The following is a 24,159-nucleotide window of genomic DNA, read 5'->3' as shown; positions in this document are numbered from 1 at the left end:
AAAATGGAACACTGTCTTGAGAAGATCTTAGAACCTGTCTGATGCTAGTAGTTAGTTTAAATACAACCCTAATGTTATGGGCCTTCAACAATCTCATAATTTTGGTGGAAATTGAACCCATAAAGGGGATGACTGCTGTTCAAATTTGCTGGGAGACTGTTCTTTCTTGTTGGTTATCTTTGTATAGAAATTTGTTGATGATGTTTCAAGGATAACCATTTTGCGATAGTGTTATAGCGATTTGAGACAGTTCTGTTTGAACTTCTTCATCATCGGAGATAAAGTTTCTAGCTCGATTTCTCAACATGTGGCTGATGCTCTGTTTATGTGACCTATGATGGTTTGAAGAGTAATGTAGATATTGTCCAGTGTCTGGAGGTTTTTTGTAAATGGACAGTTTAGTGCCTATTATCATCACATTCACATAAAAAAAAGAGCAAAATGTTAGCTGCATGCCATTTAAAAGTGTAAGCACTTTGAGTTATCACAAATGTTCCACCTGCATTTATCATACTTAATGCATTTAAGAAGGAAAAGCCATATTTTGACTGGATTCCTTCATAAGGAGAATGTATACTATTGGAAGTATTTTTTATTTCTATTGTGTAAATAAGCATTGCTTTCAAACCAGGTCCTTCAGGGTGATGTTTTCTTCCCAAAATTTCCATTCATCCATTAGTCATCATGCATAGTAAAAATAAAATAAAATGACCAACAATCTAGTTTACAAGAACATAATGCTGCACTTTCAGGGCAGCTGGTATCAGAAGAGTGAATGTTTTGCAGAGTGTCATATCACTTCCCTCCCCCGCCAGAGTAAATGAGTCTGTATTATTCATGCAGACACACACACACACAGAGTAAAATGAATCTGTATTATTCACACACACACACACACACACACACACACACACACACACACACACACACACACACACACACACACACACACACACACACACAGAGAGAGAGAGAGTAAAATGAGTCTGTACTATTCATGCAGACATTTATTTCATAAATGGCTATGTAATTTCAGCAACTCCACCAAAATATATACTCAACAACATTGCTGTAAAAATGCAATTATTTCATGTGGATGCAAAATTCGATACTACACTTCAAGTAGCAGCATGATCAGTGATCGAGTTATCTTGTTGGACAATGCAGGCAGACACACACACACACACATCAAAATGGAATTTTATCCTTGACACACAATGGGAAGCAGGTCCAGGCCATCTTGAACTGACTCAATGTAATAAACTGTTGGTGGGTGATTAATATCAATGTCATTATGTCATTTTTGTACTTAACACATGTAATTATGGTAAAATCGCCAGCTTTACCTGGTGATTTAAGACAAATTTTATGTCTGTATAATGTGATCAATAGTATACTGAAGTTTATTTCAGCTTTAAAAATTTTTATATCATGTTTATAAATAGCTTAATGCATCTATTTCAAAACATCAATAAGAAATACAAAAAATATAAGCAGCACTGCTAATAGTTTATTATATACAAATTTATATAACAAATTAAGTATGTGCAGGAAACACATACTACTCAATTTTCTAAAAATACCTAATAAAAGCATACTAAAGATATTGACTGCCTGTCTCTCTGTAAAACCAGATGACAAATGATTTATTTTTTTTTATGGCTGACTAAAGAGATCTCCAGCAGATGGGAGTGGAGCTAATCCACCTGTAACACTTGGAAGTAGAGTTAAGTCTGGGAGATTTTGAAGATGGGACTTCAGCTCATTTCTAACTTGAGTAACCTTTTTAAGTTTGTCTTTGAATTCCTACAAATAATTTTTGAATTTTCTTATTAATAACACAATTATATATAGAAAATTTGAAAACACACACAAAAAAAGTAACCAATTAAAATTCATATTAATTTTTTTTTGTAGATCATTAAGTAATAATAATGAAGACAAATAATGAAGTTAAAAATTACTAGAAGTGTTAATTATGTCATTAAATGTGCTATTCACATATTTCAAAAACCTATAGTTTAGATACTGCTCTGAGAAAATCAGTGATGATAATAGATGATGCTGCCTCACTCACTCACTCAAAGAAACTAAGAATACATAATACAGAAACTATTTAACCAAGATTAAAAGTAATCTACTTAATCAACAAATAACTGCAAATGCTATCCAGCTATTAAAAATATTAATGAAATCATGAGTTTGATTATCATAGTATCTACAATGAAACTGAAACGATTCAGTGATTTAGGGCAAATCATCCAGAATTCTGATCTGAGTAACATATACAACTTAAGAAGTAAAAATTTAAAGGTCTGTCATATTTGAATAAATAGGTATAGTGACTTCTTGCTAAGAAAACCTACAATGGAAGAGACATATCAGTAAAACATACAAGATGATTATAAATATACACAAATAAAATGGGACTTTTTTATTGCATTTTTATGTATCATAAAGAGGCATTCAATAGTTCAGGAGAGAAAGACAACTATTATTACTATTATTAGACAACTATATTAGAAAAATAATGCTATTTGCTACATCTTTAATGCAATAAAGGAATATTTTGAAGTTTCTAATATTAAAATAACAAAGGTGTTTTTTCTTAACTAGAGAATTTTTATTTTACTGAAAAACCATTAAAAAACAAAATACTAACTGATATTCATTATTCAGACTGTTCCTATGACAGTCCTACCCACGAAAGTTTGAAAACCTATAGAGCATAGTACTATGTCACTAAGTGGTAGATCATCCAGAAATTTAAAAGAAAAAAAGTGGTACTTTTTCAAACTCCTTCTTGATTTCAGTAACCACCAAACATATTCACACAAATATTCATACCATAAGTGTTTGAATATACATCATGCAAGGTAGAAAGCAGACACTATCCACTGAGCGGTATGCTGTGCATGTGATAATTTGTGGTACTAGAAGTGTTTATCAATACAGATGAAATAGTCGAACGATGAATTACTTGAAAGAAAGCACACATACTGGCCACTGAATTAGGAACTTTATGATCAGTGGGTTTAGTACAGGCATGGGACTGCCAATACAAAGTCTCTTCAATTCCCTGCGCATAGCTCGGTGAGATACACGCCAGGAACAGTCTTCATTAAATGCTTTAGTTAATTGCTGCACACTATTTGTCTGTACAAGCCTTTTCAGGTGATGGTGATTTTGTTCCTGACAGACTGTCTTAAAAAGCCATGGATTACAAGTGAAATGATAAAAAAAATGGAAGAAAGAAGAAGATGGAAAAATGTAAACACTGAAGAGAGAAAGAAGAAAATACAAAGTATTAAATAATGAACTGAGAAGAGAAACTGATAAAGCAAGAGAGGAATGGTTAAAAACAGCATGTAAAGAAATTGAAGAAATGGAAAAAAGGGGGCAATATGATAAAATGTTTGAAAAAGCAAAAGAAATTACAAATATTAAAAAAAGCAAAGATGGAAGGAATACATCGAAGAACTTTACGCAAAAAATGAAAGACCAGACCAACAAAAATTGAATTGGAAGAGCAAAATGAAATCTCAACAGAAGAAAGAGGTCCTGAAATACTAAAGAGAGAAGTAGAAACAGCAATTAAGGAATTAAAAAGTGGAAAGATGGAAGGAGTGGATGGAATACCTAGTGAAATCCTAAAACAACTGGAGAACAAAAGGTATAACAGAAACATGGAAACTCTGCAACCTCATTTACAAAACAGGAGTATGGCCTAAAGATTTCACAGAGAGTATTCTTATACCAATTGAAAAGAAAAGCAATCCTGCTAAGTGCAGTGACTACAGAACTATAAGCATACTCTCACATGCCTCCAAAGTACTGCTAAGAATATTAAATCAAAGATTGTATAATAGAGTGGAGTATTTTATGGGGGATGATCAATTTGGATTTAGAAAAGACAGAGGAACCAGAGATGCAATTGGAGTAATGAGGACCATATGCAAAAGGAATATAGAAGTAAATAAAGAAGTTTATATTTGTTTCATCGACCTTGAAAAAGTAATTGACATGTGAAATGGGAAAATCTGATGGAAATATTACACAAAATAGGTTTAGATTGGGGAGACCGAAGGTTAATAGCTGAATTATATATGAACCAGACGGCCATAATAAAGACAAAAGTAGGAAAAACTAAAAAAATGTGTGATTGGCAGAGGTGTAAGACAGGGATGCTGCCTGTCACCGATGCTCTTCAATATATTTGCAGAAGAAATGATAAAAGAAGCATTTTATGAAGAGGAAAGAGGAATCACTATTGGAGAAAGAACAATACAAAATATTAGATTTGCAGATGATCAAGCAATATTAGCTAATACCGAAGATGAACTACAGCACCTAATGCAAAAATTTTAAAATATATGCAAGAAATATGGTATGAAAATTAATGCAAAGAAAATAAAAGTGATGAGAGTCTCCAGGAAACCAGGAAGTATCAAGGTGGTGATGAATGGAGAAAGTGTAGAGCAAGTGAGACAAATAATACAAGAAAATGGAAAATGTAACATTGAAATAAAAGAAAGAATTAACAAAGGAAAATATGCCTTTTATAGCAAGAAAAATTTGTTTATTAATAAAATGAATAAAAATCTAAAGAAAAGGCTTATTAAGTGCTATATTTGGAGTATGACCTTATATGGGTCAGAAACATGGACAATTAGGAAGAAAGAAGCTAAAATGTTGGAGGCATTTGAAATGTGATTATGGAGAAGAATGGAGAAAATAAAGTGGACTGAAAAAATCACCAATGAAGAAGTATTACAAAGAGTAGAAGAAGAAAGGAATTTACTAAAGACCATAAGAAGAAGAAAGCATAACTGGATAGGACATGTATTAAGAGGAGACAGCCTACTGAAAAGAATGATAGAAGGGAAAATTGAAGGAACGCGACCAAGAGGAAGAAGACGACTAACGATGCTTGATGATATAATGGGAACAAGAAGATATCAGGAAATGAAGGAGGAAGCAAGAGACAGAGGAAATTGGGGGAAGAGAATCTGCTGAGTCATACCATTGGACCTGTTAAGAGGCAGAACACTAATGATGATGAGACTGTCTTAGGACCACAATTATGCCTCTTAGACAAGCAACATGGGTTATTTTTCCACTGATTAAACACCTGGGATATCTCACCTTGTGAGAAACTAGTCAGCTATGCTAGCCTGACAGGCATCCTCATAATCCCTTTATTGAATTCCAAAAGATCCTTTGTTTTTCCAAATGTGATCAACACTACTGACGATTACTGACCAGAAGCATTCTTAAATAGTTGCTTAGAACATGTGGTGATGCACATGGCAATTATTTTGCATATATGCTGCAAAAGTGACATTTATGAACATCTGCATAAAAGTTTCTAATTCAGTGGCTGGTATGTGTATGCATGTTCGAGAGAGAGAAAAGAATACATATATATATACACATATATATATATATACATATATATATATATATAATACGAAAAAAAAATTTAAGCGGCAAGATTGATAATAAATAAAATATGATACATATTACAATATTACAACAGTATGCAAAACATAAATAGTTATCACCTAAAATATTTTAGGTGGTAAACTGGGAGATTTAAAATTTTTTAAAAATGTGTGTGTCCAACATAGAAGTTGAATAACTTATATAGCACATTAGCAGTATACACAAACAGGAGTTTGGAGAGAAGAAGCCTATCGTTGTTTTTGAAAAGCCAAGACTGCAGTCTTTGGGGAATTCTTAGTGAGGAAGAATGTTTTATAGAATAGAGGCAAATGAAATGAACAAGGAAGAGGAGCAGCAGTAGGTTCACTGGGATGCAGCTGGACGAAAATAGTTGGGCAATTATTGCTTATATTATTACATGAACAGTAATTGCTCAACTAATAGCAGAAAGTGGGGGAATGATGAATGCCACTTCAGTAGAATACCAACCATAGAAACATTGGCAGAAAAAGACCATACATGAGATGACAGTTGATATGTATCTCATTGAGCAAGTGAACCGAAAGATTAACTATGGATTAAAGGACCAGTCCTCTTCTAATCAGTATCAAAAATTTTTGATTGGGTTTTTGGTGTACTACTTCAAAATAATTTTATACGATTGCCCCAAAACCAACAATATCTCTGAATAATTTCTGGGCTTCTATTTTAGTGAGATGCTTTTTGCATTCTTTTTCTTTTAATGTTTCCATAATTTAAGGTAAATTTCCTCCTTAAATTTGGCTTCTGTAACTATACCACATTGCAGAAGCCAATATTTTTGTCTAATATTTTAACAAAGCTTTTCATTACCCTAGTTTAGTATGCAATGGTGGCAGAAATATTTTCTTAGAGTCAAACGAGGAGTTGGAGTTTCATGTTCTCTCTCTCTTCCTAGTGTAACTTTTTGAAAAGATCATATTTTCTAAAAACAATGTTTCTTTGTTGCCCTGCTCTTCTAAAACCACAAAAACTAACAATGTTTTGAAACTTATCTTTACATATCCAGCACTAATACAATTACTTTGAAATCACCACACTTTTGTAATCATAATCCCTGTACCTTATTACTTCTACCAACTTCCTTCATCCAGCCATTTTGTTTTTTTTTTTGTTCAATAGAACTTGAATGGTACCAAATAGAACGACCTCAAAGATTTCTACTCCTCCTTTCTGTAATCAGATTACTGGTTCTCCTTTGCAAATCCAAACAACTGGTCTGAACAAATAAGTATAAGAATCATTGCTGGAAAGAGTTCCCAGAGCATACAATATACAAATATTATTGGAACAAAACAAAAAATTAAAGAAAATTTTGTGCCTTAACAAAACTTTAAGAGGCACAATGCCAAAATCTGAGGAGGGAAAAAAAAAAAACAGTCGGGCCTCTTTTTATGCAGTAGATACGTTCCACAGAAAAACCGCATATAAAAAAATCACACAAAAAAGGCCTAACTTACGTTGAAATATTAGGGATATGTTCAATAATTTTCTAAAACCGCATAAAACCGAAGCAGTGATTTAAGATAAACCTAAAAAAAAGTTTATGAAAATTCAGGAAAATAAGAATGCCCAAGTTTGTTTTCAAGCTTTATTAATTTAATTTTTTTTTTTTTTTTACATTTTGTCATCAGAATTATCATTGCTATTAGACAATATTCGACAACATTTGCGAACTGGTGTAAAATCACTTTCATCACTAGAAGAGATGGTCAGTGCATCAGATCTGTATGCTAAAGGCAATGGTTCTTCACAAACAGAATTAGCTTCACCCTCATTCTGTGCTGATTTTTTTCTTCTGACAATGTAATCGGTGATTAAATTTTGTGATGATGATTTCACTAATTTTTTATACAGCTCACAATATCAGGACATGCAATTCTTCAGCTCATGTTGGAATTTAAAGGCTCGTTCAGAATTTGTAATTAACAATAAAATGATTTTCCAATTTATGACACAGTTCAAGACCTTCTCGAATTATACTTGCAGTGAGGGTGACAGATTTTTCTTCCGCTTCACTATCGTTTTCTGGATCTTCGACGATATCTAAAGTTAATCGATATCCAATAATATCATCGTCACTTAAGGCATTATCCACAAGCAATTCGTCTACATTGTTCTGGCTAAATGTATCAAAACCTTCTCCACCAATTTCATGTGCCAAAGTAATGATTTCAGTTGATAATGTAGATATTTGCATGATTGCACTGTTTGCAACACATCCAGGCCAAGCTGCTTTCCAGCAGGCATTTAAAGTTTGTGATCTTATTTCAGTGATAACAGATGCAACATGATTTAAGCAGTCCAAAATAGAAAATTTTTTCCAAACATCAGTTACTGTTAATGATTTATTTTCTAGTTTATCCAATATAAATTGAAAAGTGTGCCTTAATGTAATATTTTTTAAAAGTAGTAATTATGCCTTGATCTAATGGCTGAATAATGCTTGTTGTATTGGGTGGAACAAACACTACCTGCACATTTGGATGTTCTAACTAAATGCGGATGACTTGGTGCATTGTCAACAATTAATAAAACTTTAAAATTGAGAGCTTTTTGCTTCATATATGTTTCCACTTCTGGTACAAAGCAATTATTGAACCATTCAGCAAATACAGCAGTTGTTACCCAGGCCTTTGTATTAGCTATCTATACCGGCAGCTGTTTTAGATCTTTGCCTTTTAGAGCATGTGGTCTTAAAAATCAATTTACTAGGAGGGGTTTTAACATTAGATCTCCCGATGTAAGTTTGACTAGGCATTTTCCTCCAAAACAATCCTGTTTCATCAGCATTAAACACTTGACTGGGACAATATCCACCATCTTCAATAATTTTGGTTACTTCGTCATCTGCTGCTGCAACCTCGCCTGTAATTTTTACATTATGAAGTGCATTCCTTTTTAAAATCCTAGTTAACCATCCTTTGCTAGCCGAAAATTCTTTATCAGCCTGGAAAGCGGAAGTAGACGGCTCCAATTGCTTCATCTGTTCATAAAAACAAAGAGTTTTTTTGTTTATTTAAATAACTACTTATAGGAATTCTTCTTTGAGTTAATTCTTCAATCCAAATTACGAGCGCTCATTCCGTGTTTTCTACTAAAGCATCTCTTGAGTACGATGATAATTTGGTACTTAGTTTTGTGCCAGAAATGACATTTTCTTTTTGTGACTTCATTCTTTTTAATTGCTCTTATAGTAGATTCGCCTAAATTAAATGTTTACCAATCACCGTAGATCTCTCTCCTTTTGCTAAGCGATCTAAAATTGCAATTTTCATTTCCAAAGAAATTGCTTTTCTTTGGTGCTTTTTTTCTCCATTGGGCCAAATTTAATTAATTATTAATTAATAATAAAAAATCAGCTAATTTAACAATTAATTAATACATTACCAATTAAATAACCAAGGTGTTTTCCATGAAAATTTCAGGATATGTGAAGTGTTCCGTCGTAGAAAAGTTTAGGAAAAGCTGGATTACCCTATTATTGGAATGGATTCTCCTTCTGTTGACATGTGCAGAAGTGTCGAAAGGTCTCATACTTTGGGCTTACTATACATAAGTTTTGAAGTTATGCACTGCATAATTTAAAATCCACATAAAAAGAGACCCGAGTGTATGTGTATATATATATATTAACTAATTTTGCCAGGGAAGCATTTGATGAAGTTTTATGCAAGGATAGAAAAATCAAGACCTCATGGTGAAAGAGACAGTCCTGGGAAAGAAGAAATTATATTCAAAGGTTCTGAATAAATGTTTTATTCAAAATGATTGAATCAACAGCATGTGCACATTGAGAATACAGAAAAATAAGTTGTAAAAGTAGTTAATCACAAGTCATGAAAAGACTTTAGGAATACATAAGATAAAAACTGAAGACAAAGATATTCTATTATATTTGGATTAATTATAACAAATTATTAAACCTCATATTCAAATAAAAATATGAAGCTTGGTTCTTTAATTCAGATGATGTCATCCTCTTGAAACAAAGAATTTGCTACAAGTCATCAAGAATTTTTACCCAAATTAAAGAAATTTGGTATGAAAATCAGCAAAAGACCCTATGATCACTAAGACCCTAGTGAGACGGTATAGCAAGTAGCATAGTTTAGCTGTTTAGGCTATTTTTAGTGAAGCTGGCAAACTAAATGTGGAAACAGATAACAGAAAAAGTGTGGTGGCCAATTTTAACAAATGGATTTAGAGTTTCGTTTATGTAACTTAAATGGTAATTGATTTCGACATTATCGATTATAACATATTCACATTGAAAATATCAACTTCAAACTCAATGGAGAAAACCTATAGATCAAGTAACACGTTTCAGCCATTTAGGCACAATTTTTAGTGATGAATTAAATATGGTAATATACAACAGAATTAGCAAAGCTGATTGGAAGTCAACTGAATAAATTTATGTGGAATGAGAGAAAAATTAGTCAAACAGTAAACACTGCATACAAGACAGTGTTCAAACCAATTTTAATTTTTGGATCTGAGAACTGGGTTGAAAATAAAACACTTGATCAAAGCCCGGAGACCAGATATGAGAGTCCTGAGAAAGACATCTAGAAGTCCTTAACTTGTGTATGTCATCATCATCATCAGCATGCGTATCAAGGATTTAGGCCTGTTCTGGCCTTAGAAGTCATCTTTGAATCGTTTAAGAGGACACCCTGGTTTTCTTTTTCCTAATGGCTTGTACTTTAAGGCTTGTTTTGGTAATCTTTCTGTTTTCATTCTTTGAACGTGTTCCATCCATTTATGTTTATATTTTTTCTATTACTGGTTCTTGGTTTAATTCTTTCATAATTTCTTCATTTCTTTTGTGATCAAATAGGGTATACTTTGCAGCTTTTCTCATAAACTTCATTTCTGCTGTTATTAATCTTGGTTTGTCTTTTTGTTTTATTGTCCAGATTTCACTTCCATACATTAAGACTGGTAGGGCTAACGTATTGTATACTTTTAGTCTGGTTTGTTTTTGAACTAGGTTTGGTTTAAATATACAGTTAATTACACCTATTATTTTTAAATATTTTGCAATTTTTACATTTATATCTTTTTCATTTTCATATGTGATCATACATCCTAGGTAGTTAAACGAATTCACCTGTTCTAAGATCTTGTCCTTTAAAGGCCATAGTTTTTGATTTTTCTGTTGATATTATCATACCATAATCTTTGGCTATCTCACTTAGATCTAAAATAGCTTTCTGTAAGTTATCTTCAGAATTTGTAATTATTATTTGGTTGTCGACAAAAAGGAGAGCGTTTAAGTTCACTGTAGGAGAAAGTTTAATTCCTTGATGTAAATTTTTATTCCATTTTATTATTATTTCATTTAAGTAGATATTAAAAAGAGTTGCTGAGAGGGGACATCCCTGTTGGACCCCTTGGTTTATCTCTCTCGTATATGATAGCTCGTGATTTAATCTTATTTGTATTTGATTATTTTCAATATATACTTATGATAGCTTTTAGGATATTATTTGGTATTTGTCTTTCTTTTAATATGTTAAATAATATGTTTCTTTTAACTATGTCAAATGCTTTTTCAAAGTCAATAAATGCAATATGTGTTTCTAAATTGTATTCTCTTCTTTTCTCTATTATTAATTTTAGGCAAAAGGCCGAGTCTACACATGATCGTCCTTTTCTAAATCCATTCTGTACTTCTAAAATAAAGTTTTCGGAATATTTCATTAGTTTGCTATTTAAGATTCTGCTATATATTTTGTAACAGGAATTTAGTATACTGATACCTCTATAGTTTTTAGGGTCATCTCTATTACCTTTTTTAAAGATAGGAATCACAATTGCTTTTTTCTATTCTATTGGGGGGGATACCAGTTGAATAAATTTTATCTAAAAATAATAAGTCTTTCTTTGAATCTTGTTCCTGCGTATTTATATAGTTCTGAACCTAGCTTATCTTCTCCAGGTGATTTTCCGTTTCTTGTTTCTTTCAGGCTGATTTATAATTCTTCTTTAGTTATTTCCTTTTCATTTTTGTTAATTGTTTGCTAGTTGTCTCTTTTAAAATATTTGTCTGTCCACAATTCTGTGTAGTAATTTAGAAATTCTTCTAATTTCAATTCGGCATTTAATTTTATGTTTTCTTTGGTATCTGCATTTAAGTGTTTCAAAATCTTATATACATTGGGTCCTATTTTATATAAATCATGTTCTAAATTAGAAACAAATTTGTTCAATGATTCTCTATGTCTTTTTCTGACTTCTCTTGTAGCTATGGCTCTTATTTTTTATATTCTATTTCATCTTCTAATCTTTTACTGCTTAACCATTTGTGATAGGCTTCTTTTTTCTTTTTGATTATTTCTTTGAGTGTATCATCCCAGATCTTCAGTTTTTTCCTTTTATTGAATTTTTTGGTCTTTCCTAAGCTTTCATTTCCTGCTGCATTTAGTATCGTTTTTATATTAAGCCATTCTATTTCTATTTCTTCATTTTGTTTTATTTTATCTAGATATCGGTTAATTCTTTGTTCATATAGCCATTGTACATTTGTGTACAATGGCTATATGAACTTATAGGCTATATCAGTAATCTAGTTTTATAAACAAATCTTTCGAATTTTCTTTCTGTTCTTGCTACTTGTAGCCATTTAGGTGGTAATCTTGATTTTATTTTAACAAGGACGTGGTCACTGCTTATTTCATATCCTCTGTGAACTCTAACATCTAGTGAAAATTTTGATGTCTTTTCATTTAATATAAAATAATCTAATATTGATTTCCATCCTCTTGCTGCCCAAGTATATTTATGTATGTCTTTATGTTTATAGAAGGAATTCATTATTTTTAGGTTATTATAAACTTGTGTATGTAGCATTCAAAAATTCTGTCATGTCAGCAATAACCTACAAGTCCTAAACAACAATATACATACTGTGCATAATGCACATAATGATTGACTGACTGTTCACTAGGGATCCTAGATACATTGGAAAAAAATACGGGACACTTATGACTGAGGGTGAAAGTTTAGCATGCGCATCCATCACATATGCCCGTTTTACAAAATGAGTCTAACTATCCAAGTGTGTGCATGGTAAGGTTTACTATGCACACACTTTACTAAGTATAAGTAAACAAATAGTAAATCCAATTGTTGGCTGCATATTTTCATTAACCCATTAACATATAGAAACGTCTGTGATAAGTCTTTTGTTTATTGCACCAACATTGATTTTGACGTATCGCAGATGTTATGAAGTTCGCGTCAATTTCAAAGGAATTTCATACAAAGACGTCTTTTGTTTATTGCACTAAAACTGATTTTGATGTATCGCATACGTTACGAAGTTCGCGTCAATTTCAAACAAATTTAGGGCCAACTTTAAAAATAATTTATATGTCAAAAAGTTAAGCCACTTTAAGTTGCCTTCAAATGGTTTTTTACTTACTATTATAGATACAAAATAGATTGTTAATACAGTAATGCTCTTCTCACCTGACAATATTCTTATTGTCAGGTGAGAAGTCTTGTTGAAGCAATCAGTCTTGCTCACTCTTGCAATACTTTTCTGAAGAATGAATTTCATAAAACGTCCATAAAATACGGGATGATCCCATATTTTACAGGACATCTAGGATTCCTACTGTTCACTATCTTTCAATTTATAAAATAATGACTATTTGAAGTGTTTAGCACTTCTGTATATTCTTTGTAAATCTTGCTGAAGATGCTGGCAACCAAGAGACAAGCAAAATATGTAAAAGAATTATTTAGTTTAAAAATCTAGAAGTCTAACTTGTTCCAATTATTTATAAAATTGATAAAAGGTCTTCACAAGTCTTAAAAAGAACTGGATGACATTTTAAAGATTTGACCTAAGAGAGACAAAATGAGAAATAATAATTTTGAAAGCCTAATCTCTAATACATATATAAATGGTTAAAAATAAAACACTCGATCAAAGACTGAAGACCAGACATCTAAGAGTTCTGAAAAGGATTAGAGGAGTGAACAGATGACATCCAGCAGTACCATATTAAAAAAAAGGATACTAGGAAAGAACTTGATGTTGTTAGCACCTCATGTTGGAGGCTTAATGGATTTTTTTACAACACTCAGAAAGGATTAAAACAGAATTTAATACTTCCTATATTTCGTCTCAGTCACTGAGACATCTTCAGGGATTACAAAAAAACTAATGTAACATAAACACAAATAACAAACAATACCAAGCCCAATCACGTGGATGACACTAAAGTCCTAACTAGGCGGAGCACCCTCTAAGGGAGGTTGTAGGTGGCCTGGAATGTAGGGTGGGACCTCTGGTGATAAGTGTTTCCCAAATCTTAGGAAGCTTAATGCAACTGTATTTGTTAAGATTTGGTTGGTTTTTGAGCTGCTGCTGATTCTAAGAATAGTCTCTCTTTTTTGAATTTGCTGTGGTGGAGCATGATGGTTTTTTTCCATGAGATCCTATGGGTTATATCCAAGACATGGTCAGCAAGGCCTGACTGACCATAGTCGTGGTTGCTGATCTGCCTGTCTGTCCGAAGTACGCCAGCTTACAGGAACAGGGTATTTTATAAACTCCAGGCACCGAGAGAGGAGGGAGCTGATCTTTTGTAGAATGGATAAGGGTAGTAAGTTTGCAGTGCGGCTTAAATGCTGTGTGCAGGTTGTACTTGTTTAAAATCTTGGCTATTTTTTTTTTTGGGATGTGCACGGATGTAGACTATGGTGATGGCATCTGAAAAATAGACAAGATTTTAAACAAGTACAACCTACACATAGTATTTAAGTCCCACCGCAAACTTACTACCCTTATCCATTCTACAAAAGATCAGCTCCATCCTCTCTCAGTGCCTGGAGTTTATAAAGTACCCTGTTCCTGTAAGCTGGCATACTTTGGACAGACAGGCAGATCAGCAACCATCCGCCTGGAGGAACACGTCATACATCTGCAACTACGACCATCGTCAGTCAGGCCTTGCTGACCATATCTTGGATACAACCCATAGGATCTCATGGAAAAAAACCACCATGCTCCCATAGCAAATTCAAAAAAGAGAGACTATTCTTAGAATCAGCAGCAGCTCTCAGAAACCAACCAAACCTTAACAAATAGTTGCATTAAGCTTCCTAAGATTTGGGAAACACTTATCACCAGAGGTCCCTCCCTATATTCCAGGCCACCTACAACCACCCTTAGAGGGCTCTCCACCTAGTTAGGACTCTAGTGTCACCTACATGGTTGGGTTTAGTATTGTTTGTTATTTGTGTGTATATTACATTAGTTTTTTTGTAATCCCTGAAGATGTCTCAGTGACTGAGACGAAATATAGGAAGTATTAAATTCTGTTTTTATCCTTTCTGAGTGTTGTAAAAAATCCATTAAGCCTCTACACATGATTGTTAGCACCCAGGAATATGTAAGCAGGCTAATCTCATGTGATATGGTCACTTCAACAGAATGGGGGAGGAAAGGTTAGCAAAACAAATGTTTTTTGCCAAGATCTGATAATATTGCAGTTTTGATGGATAACTGATTAATTTTGAGGAAAATTGTCCATACAAAGTTATTATGTAACTTTTTCATTTCATACTATCATAATATCCTGAACTCACCCCCCCCCCCAGGATACATATCTGGAATTAGATAATGATTTTTAATAGTATTCTATATACATATAAATTTTAAAAATTTAACACTGATGGAGATAATCTAGCCTTTACAAGTGATTTAACAATGAACCATCTTTCCATATAACTTTCAATTCTACTGATTTTCAAATTAAGCATAAGCTACATATCACTTCATATAAGATTCCATTCACACATATTAAACATTTTTAGTTGTTTTCATCTTGGTATCACATGCTGTACTGCAAACAACGTATAGATCCTTGTTAAATTCCCACTGATTTCTTATATTTGTCATAAGGTAAAAAATCTTATCTTGGCAACCCATATTTGTCTTAAACCAAGCTTGTTCTTAAACAATTTTTCCTTTTCACATGTATTCTTGCATAAATCTTTCCTGGCAAACTAGCAAAGAAATTGTTGCATAATTTTCTTCTTAAGCAGCTTCTTCAATTTGGAGGATTATTTATTAGCAATCGTCCAGAATTTCCAGAGATGTTTCCCACATTGATCCTCTTAACATGTGTTCTGTTATCTTGCACTTTCTTTTTATAAGGTATTCTATGAGTGCTCTGTTGGTTCCATTAACTCTTCATTAGTTTTTTTTTTCTCCTTCCAAGAAATCTTCAGTTTGCCTATAGCACCACATCTCAAAGGCCTGCAATTTCCTGATTATGAATTTTGTATATGTCCACATCTCATATCCATATGGGTCAATCAGGCCTTTCAGGCCATGCTTTTGATAAGGTTCATAGAATCTGTTGGAAAAATACTATGCTCCATCACAGTAAATTTAGAGGAAAAAGACTATTTTTGGAATCTGCAGCTGCTCTCAGAAATCGGCCTAATTTAAATAAATATGGTTGCATAAAACTTCCCCAAAATATGGGACACTAATATTTCAAGATCCCGGTGTACATCCTAGGCCACTAACAGACTCACAAAGGGCACCCCACCTAGTTAGGACTCGAGTCTTTCATCCACACATGTCCCGTAGTGTTATCCACATGTGGTTTCTGATATGTTGCCTTTTTGTGTGTTACAAGTCTCATATTATACTTCCAGATGATGTCTCAGTGACTGAGGCAAAATATTGGAAGAATTAAATATTTTAATCCTATCTCAGTGCTGTTTCACTCCATTAAGCTTTTAACATGAATCGCATTATCGTGATTTCACTTTTTCAAAATAAGAGCTCTACTATGATAATCTAGAATCCTACCTTCTGCCCAAGCTTTCTGAATTATGCAGCATAGCCACTGTAAAATGTTCATATTGCCATATTTGGTTTTGGAAAGTGGCAGTGCAAAAGCTTTCGCTAAGAAAGGATATATATGGAACTATAAAACATGATTAGGATAAACTGCCATGATTATGATAGCAGCTTGCAGCTGTGTTATGGTATGAGAAATTACATGGTAGAGGAATTAACAATGCATGGGAAGTGGTCAAGGGGTGTTTTGAAGGAGGCTATAACTGATTGCATTCAATGAGTCTAGATAGTTAATTGGAAGGAATGTGAAATGGACTAAAGCTTTAAAGCATGAGTATGATAAAAAAGAAAATGTTTTGTAACCTATATCGTATGAAATGTGATGATCAGCACATAATCAGATATGAAGAGAAGGCCAGGCAAGTAACAATGATGGTGAAATAATCTGTGAAAAGAAGCTAGCTGAATGGATTAAAAGAAATAATCTGAGAGAATTATTTTGCTATGCAGTGAGTAAAATGAAGGAAAATCATGGTAGAATAATCTTAGTAAATCGAGATGGCAGGAAAGCATCAAATGCACTGGAAATAGTCAAGTTATTAAGCAATAATTTGGTAAGGTATACAATCCTGACAGACTGATTAGTTCTCTAGAAGCTAAGATGGATATGGATGAAATGACAGAGATGGAAGAAGTAGAGGTATTAAAAATATTGCAAGTCTTTGATACTAACAATGCTGTGGGCTTGGATAAGACATCAGCATGAATATTAAAGGAATGTGTGAGAGAATTAGCTATGCCCCTAACCTGGTTGTTTAAGTCTTAACAGAAACATGATTCCTGATTAGTTGATTAAGGGTAAGATAATTTCAGTATACAAGGGAGAAGCTAAAACTGATGCAGCTAATTACAGACTAATCCATATCCTTGGAGTGGTTATTAAGGTATTAGGAGAAGGGATCGCATCCAGAGGTAGGTAGATAATACTTTCATCATTTATAGAGGATAGCATAGATTTGTGAAAGGTAGGTGATGTTTTACTGACTAATCACATTTTATAATAGAGTTACGGAGTTTTTTGATAAGGGAAATGGATACATAATGATTCTTTTAAATTTTGTTGAGGCATTTGACAGAATTACACACAAGAGGTTATTATATACAAATTCAGAAGGATGAGTATATTAAATAAGTTTGTGGCATGGATTGGAGCGTGGTTTCTGATAGGTTAATGACAGTGGAAATGGACCAGATGAAAACATTTAATTATAACTAAATGATGCTGAGTTTGGTTGGGTGATGAGGGATATTTCTGATAAAGAATCCTTGCAGGCTGACTTGAATAGACTGTTTCTATGGGTAAATGTTAATGAGTACCATAGTGAAGAATTTATGGAGGAAAAAAAACACATGTTGGAGTAATTACTTTACTTTATTTATAATTAAGAAAAAAGCATTTGATGTTTCAACTTCAGCATTGAGGTCATCATCAGGAAAACATACATATGTACAGGACACAAGCTGCATGACACTAAACTACACAAAAGTAAGATAAATCTAAATAATTTGTTAATCATTTACCCTAGCCTGACCTCTGGTGGAAAAAAAAATTAAATAAAAATAAAATAAAACTATGACTATATAAAATATATACAAAAGGTGTATAAAAGGTCAGGCTAGGGTAAGTGATTAACAAATTATTTAGATTTATCTTACTTTTGTGTAATGTAGTGTCATGCAACTTGTGTCCTGTATATATGCATGTTTTCCTGATGATGACCTCAATACAGAGGTCAAAATGATGAGCACCATTTTTTAATTATAAGTAAAGTAATTACTCCAACTATGAATGCTGACCACCATGCACTGTCAGTTTAATGTTGCTAAGTACATTTTGGCCTGAAAATTGCAGGCTGAGATTACATTGATGGGAATTTGCTGGAAGTGGCTGATGAAGCTAGAAACTTAGAGATAACAGTGGACAGTGAGTTCAAGTTTAGGGCCACATTACAAAGGTGGTTAAGAGACTGAATAACTGCAATATGGAAGAATAACTTCCTTATGTCACAAATCGGCATTTTGTTCTTTTCAGCACAGCACTGCAGTTATCCAATCTTGATAAGACCACATCTGGACTATTGTGCTCAGGAATGATCACCTAGTCCCATGGAAATGATAAAACAGTGGAAAAAGGGTCCAGTACTGGCTAACCAAAAACATATTTGGCTTGTGGAGCTCTGCATATGGAGATAGACTGAAGGAGTCTGGTCTTCAAAGTTCAGAAATAGAAGGAGGAAAGGAAACATACAAGTTAGTAAGAGGCTTTTACAGTGTAGATACAGAGGAACATTTTCAGTTCATGCAGGTGGGAGAACTCAGGGTCATCCTTGGAAGCTGAGTAAGGATGTGGTCAGGAAAAATGAGAGGTTCAGGTTCTATTTGCAGTATGTAGTAAGTGAATGTAATAATTAAGGAGGAGGAGAGTTTTAAGGAGAGAAGTGATAGATATTGAAGAATATGCTCCCCATTCCCCCTCACTTGACGAGTCCTGATTCCCTGGCTATGTGAACATACAACAATAAAAATATTTTGGGTTGTTTATCATCTATTAGGAATGTCATTCCACATTTTTTAATTCTAATTATATTTGCTAATGCTGAACTATGGAAGGTCTCCATAGCTCAGTATTAGCAAACATTAGTCAAATATTTTGAAACTAGCTGATACTTTTTCTTAGTGATAAGTATCAAAGCTAGCACTGACTGCTGTTGTAGTTTCAATTTTTTTTTTTATTCTATTAAGGAAGAATAAAATCAATCCAACTCTATAAGTTATATGCTAGAAATGCGAAGTGATCTTTTTTACACATTAAAATTTTCGAATTGCACACAAAGGGGTCACATGGTAGCACTCAACAGGATACAAGACAAAAGGCTGTGCTAAGCGAATTGTGTTTGCAACTTTACTCCTTAACTTTTAGTGAAAGAATAAAGTTGAAAACTTTGATATCTTGTAATATCTCATCTAGATGATTTCACATGGGAAAGAATTATTGGAAAGCTTCAAGAAAGCTACAAAATTAGTGATATTGCCAGAGAGTTTGGAAACTCACATAGCACTGTATCCAGGCTCTTGGCAGCACTTCAAACCAATGTTAGCTAAGCCAGACATTAGCTAAGAGGTCGCTCTCGCTCTGCCACAGAGCACAAAAACAGATTTTTTGTCATAACAGCAAAATGTAATTGATGCAACATGGGTGGTCAGCTTGTATGTTGGCTGCAATGAAGCACACAGGTACATGGATATCTCGACAAACTGTGGTAAGACATCTGCAAAAAGTAAGACTATATGCCCAAAGTCCTGTAGTCTGCATCCCTTTATCCACAGCTCATCGTAGAACATGTTTTCAGTTTTGGTATGAATAAAAATTGGACAAGGCATCAATGTGCTAATGCACTCTTTACAGATGAGTTTTTAGTCTATCCTCAAATTCTAGACGACACATGATCTGGATTGAAAGTAGTACTGCTTACCATCGGGAGAATGTTCTTGAAAGGGATAGACACAGTGGTGCTGGAGTCATGGTTTGGGGAGGTATTATGCTTAATGGATGCACCAAGCTACAAGTGCTGGAAAATGGAAAACTATGACTGGTGAATGATATTGCAAAGAGGTTCTTCAATGTCATGTTCTGTGGTGCTGTAGATGAAGAATTCCTTTTTATGGGTGACATTGCCACACCACATTGTACATGAGCAGTGGAAATACTTCTGAGGATTGAGAAAATTGAGTGGCCAGCATATCCCCAGATCTCAACTCCATAGAATATGCTCGGGACACAATAGTGAGATGCATTGCTGCTCAAAATTCCCCTCCAGAAAATAAACAAGGCCTTATCCTTGTTCTGAATTAGAATTGGGTTGGTTTGCCACAAGAACTACTGAGCATAATACGAAGTTATGAGAGCTGCATTGCAGTCCAGGGTGGACACATTCCATAGTGAAATGTCTCTCTGCATAGTTTTCTGTAAGCATTCTACATCAATTCCTTAACTATGTCCTTAGGAAACAAGGACATAGTTAAGGAATTAATTTGGCATAACTTTTGCCAAAAACATTGCAGTTTCATTTGTATGAACTTAATGTCACTTTTTTGTGTAATATAAATATTAGTATGCTGACAAATTTAAGTCCACATTTCACAGTATCATGAAAATTTTTCTATATACAGGTAAAAATGTAGTTTGTCCTTAGCTTTTGGACACTAGTGTATATCAGTTAGTAGAAACTTATAAGTTGAAAAATTTCTCATAATACATACAGGGTGATTCAGAACTCTTTGGCCAAACTTTAAGAGGTGATAGAACACACCTAAACAAGCACTTTTCGTCATACAATGCATGGTTCGAACTCAAGCAGTGAAGCGCTAGAGGCGCTTTCCAGTGAACACTTATAAGCGCTGGTTTTTGCAGTCGTCGTTATTTCTACCGTGGAGTGCAAAAAGGATGGATTCTTTCACAAATCAGAAGGCTGACATGCATTTCATTTACAGAGTTGCGGACGGGAATGCGAGGGAAGCCCAAAGACTGTACCGAGAGCGCTTTCCAACCAGACGTGTGCCTGATCGTAAAACCTTTCAGCGATTGCACTGGTATCTGTGCGAAATGGGCTCCTTTGTCAGCGGCATGCAAGGAGTATGAGGATGCCACATGTTACAGAGGAAATTCTACGTAGGGTTGCAGATTGTACCGAATGTAGTATATGAGCAATTTCCCATGCCGTAAGTGTGCCCCAATCGACGGCGTGGTGAGTTCTATGAGACAAATGATTACACCACTTACCATACACAGAAGGCACACGCCTTGACACCTGCAGATTACTAACCTCGAGTGGATTTTGCATAGTGGTTCCTGCAGGACTGCAGTGCAGACGGAATTTGATGCACATGTCTTATTCACTGACGAATGCACCTTTACACATGAGGGCAATTTTAATACCCACACGTCCACATTCGTACCAGTGCCATTTCTTCATAAATGTTTGGCCTGGAATCCACCATAACCATTTGATTGGCCCATACTTTCTGCCAGCATGACTGAATGGGAGAACATATCTCGTATTTTTAAAAGAGGTCTTACCAGAATTACTGAACCCTGTTCCAGCAAACATTCAAACACGTATGTGGTTCCAACATGACGGAGCGCCATCTCATTTCAGCGTGGATGTGCGGAATACCTTGGATGCAACATTTCCAGGATGATGGATGGTCGGGGTGTCCCATCGCTTGGCAGCCATGATCGCCAATCTCTCATGTCTGGACTTTTTCCTATGGGGCAATATGAAAAGCCTGATCTACGATAGCCCCATCGATTGCCAGGACTTCTACTGCTGCCGCTGTACGAGAAATGCCTGGTGTTTTTGCCAGTGTACACAAGTCATTACGTTGAAGGTGTGAAGCCTGTATTAATGTTGGCGGTCGCTCTTTTGAGCAGTTTCTGTAATTTGTTCAATAAAATTCTTTAATTTATGTTCTGTAATTTCTGCAATTGTTTCAAATCTCCTCTGTCATTCTTGTTTTTCTTCATTTCCTGACACAGTAGTTGCTATCCCCTAGTGCTTCACCGCTTGAGTTCGGACCATGCATTATATGACGAAAAGTGCTTGTTTAGATATGTTCTATCACCCCTTAAAGTTTGGCCCAAGGTTCTGAATCACCCTGTATATGGATTAAATATTTTTAATATCAGGACCAGATATTAATATGGGGATTTAATATGGGGACCAGATCTGAGAACAGTTTAAAACTGTTCTCAGATCTGGTCCACAGGATTTGAAGGGGATAAATTAACTGTGGAAGGGGTACAAAGGCAGATAACAAAGATGGTGTCGGGACTGTACAATGTTAGTTATGAGGATCGTCTGTTGGGAGTGTGGACTGCAGAGTTTGGTGAATAGAAGAAGGAGGGGGGGGGTGATATGATTGAGACTTAAACTGTTGAGAGGTGGTTACAGGGTTGACACTGGGGAGTTCTTTCGCTTGGTTGAACAGCGGGAAGGAGTAATGACAAGGGGCCATCCCTGGAAGTTATGAAAGGAAACTATGAGAAAGAGGGTGAGGAGTGGTTTCTTTGCATGGAGGGTGGTTGAACCATGGAATGCATTGCCTGATGGAGTGGTGAGAGCGAGAACGGTCAATGCATTTAAGGAGTGGTATGGTAGACTTTGTGTTTCCTAGGAGGGACCTCCCTCGATGAGTCTTGATAGACTTGTGTTTCTTAGAAAGGACCTCCCACGATGAGTCTTTTGACTCCATGGAGGCCTGAATAATAATAATAGAGTATTCCCTCAATTATCTGACAAAGCAGGAGAGCAATTTGCTGGTTCGATAATTGAAGGCACAGTTACATAGTGCTGAACCAAGTCAGTTGATATACTCATCCATTCAAGGATTGTTTAATTGATTGTTTGTTCATTTAAAGGTCAAATAATTGAAAGATCAATATATACATGCATGCACACAGTTCCATTCCTCAAGAGAGAAAGCTTGAGAGATGAGTCTCTGACTCCATGGAGGTCAGCTGTTAATACCAATAATAATAATAAATATTGTGAAACCCCAAAGTTGCTAAGCATGCACATCTATTTGTACTCTGAATTTGAACCTCTCAACTAAGCTTGTCATGTCACATGTGATCACAAAATGTTTACTTGAATGTCTTTTCATTTTGGTGCTACCCACATGATGTATTTTGCCATCATGCATAAGATTTTTCTTTCTCTGTTCTTTGTTCATTTGTTTCATTGTTCTTTCTCTCTATTTAACTGGAAACAAACCAAATCTAGCTAATACATAAAATATTATTATTATTATTATTATTATTATTATTCAGGCCTCCAAGGAGTCAAAAGACTCATCGAGGGAGGTCCTTCCTAAGACATAAAGTCTGTCAAGACTCATCGAGGGGAGATCCCCCCCTGAGAAACACAAAGTTTATCATACCACTCTTTAAAGTCACTGACAGTTCTCGCTCCCACCACTCCATCAGGCAATGCATTCCACGGCTCAACCACCCTCCACACAAAGAAACCACTCCTTACCCTCTTGCTCACAGTTTCCTTTCGTAACTTCCAGGGATGGCCTCTTGTCATTACTCCTTCCCGCTGTTCAACCAAGCGAAAGAACTCCCCAATGTCAATCCTATAACCACCTCTCAACAGTTTAAAAGTCTCAATCATATTACCTCTCCTTCTTCTATCCACCAAACTCTGCAGTCCACGTTCCCTCAGCCGATCCTCATAACTATCATTGTACAGTCCTGAAACCATCTTTGTTATCTGCCTTTGTACCCTTTCCACAGTTAATTTATCCCCTTCAAATCCTGGGGACCAAATCTGAGATAGTCCAAGTGTGGTCTGATCAGAGACTTATACAACGGAATGATAACCCTCTTATCTCTGCAGGTCAGTGTCCTTCTCATAATAGCAGCAATCCTCTGTGTTACCTTCACTACCTTTGCAATATGTCCCCTAAACTTCAGGTTTCTATCAATCATCAACCCCAGATCTCTTGTCTCCCCTACTTCCTCCAGTATAACTCCTCCCATAGAGTATGCAGCATCCCATCGATGTTTCCCAAACCTCAAGACCTTACATTTTGCTGCATTAAACTGACACCCCCATTCATTTGCCCATCTATCTAGCTTATTTAAATCCTCTTGCAGGGATACCACATCTGCGCTATTACTAATAATCCTTCCCAGCTTCGCATCATCCGCAAACAACTGAATATCCCCCTGCAATCCACTGGCTATGTCATTGATATAAAGGTTAAACAATATA

The 24,159-nt window shown here is 34.8% G+C and overlaps 1 protein-coding gene across 2 annotated transcripts in view; it reads right to left on the bottom strand.

Annotated features, from left to right (window-relative positions):
• Positions 1-1,490: 1,490 nt before the first annotated feature.
• The window catches only part of LOC150103482 (regulation of nuclear pre-mRNA domain-containing protein 1B), a 202,048-nt gene continuing 179,379 nt past the window's right edge, over positions 1,491-24,159 (bottom strand). For both annotated transcript variants that reach the window (XM_090397488.1, XM_090397487.1), the window contains one exon: positions 1,491-1,806. In XM_090397488.1, the coding sequence (XP_090253614.1) occupies positions 1,787-1,806 (20 nt within the window). In that variant the 3' untranslated portion in view covers positions 1,491-1,786. The remainder of the gene's footprint in view (positions 1,807-24,159) is intronic.

Source organism: Typopeltis vanoorti, chromosome 9 (genome assembly GCF_054136105.1).
Source record: "Typopeltis vanoorti isolate ZY-2024b chromosome 9, IOZ_Tvanoo_1.0, whole genome shotgun sequence".
In the NCBI taxonomy this organism is placed as follows: domain Eukaryota; kingdom Metazoa; phylum Arthropoda; class Arachnida; order Uropygi; family Thelyphonidae; genus Typopeltis; species Typopeltis vanoorti.
This window is presented reverse-complemented; position numbering and strand designations above follow the sequence as displayed.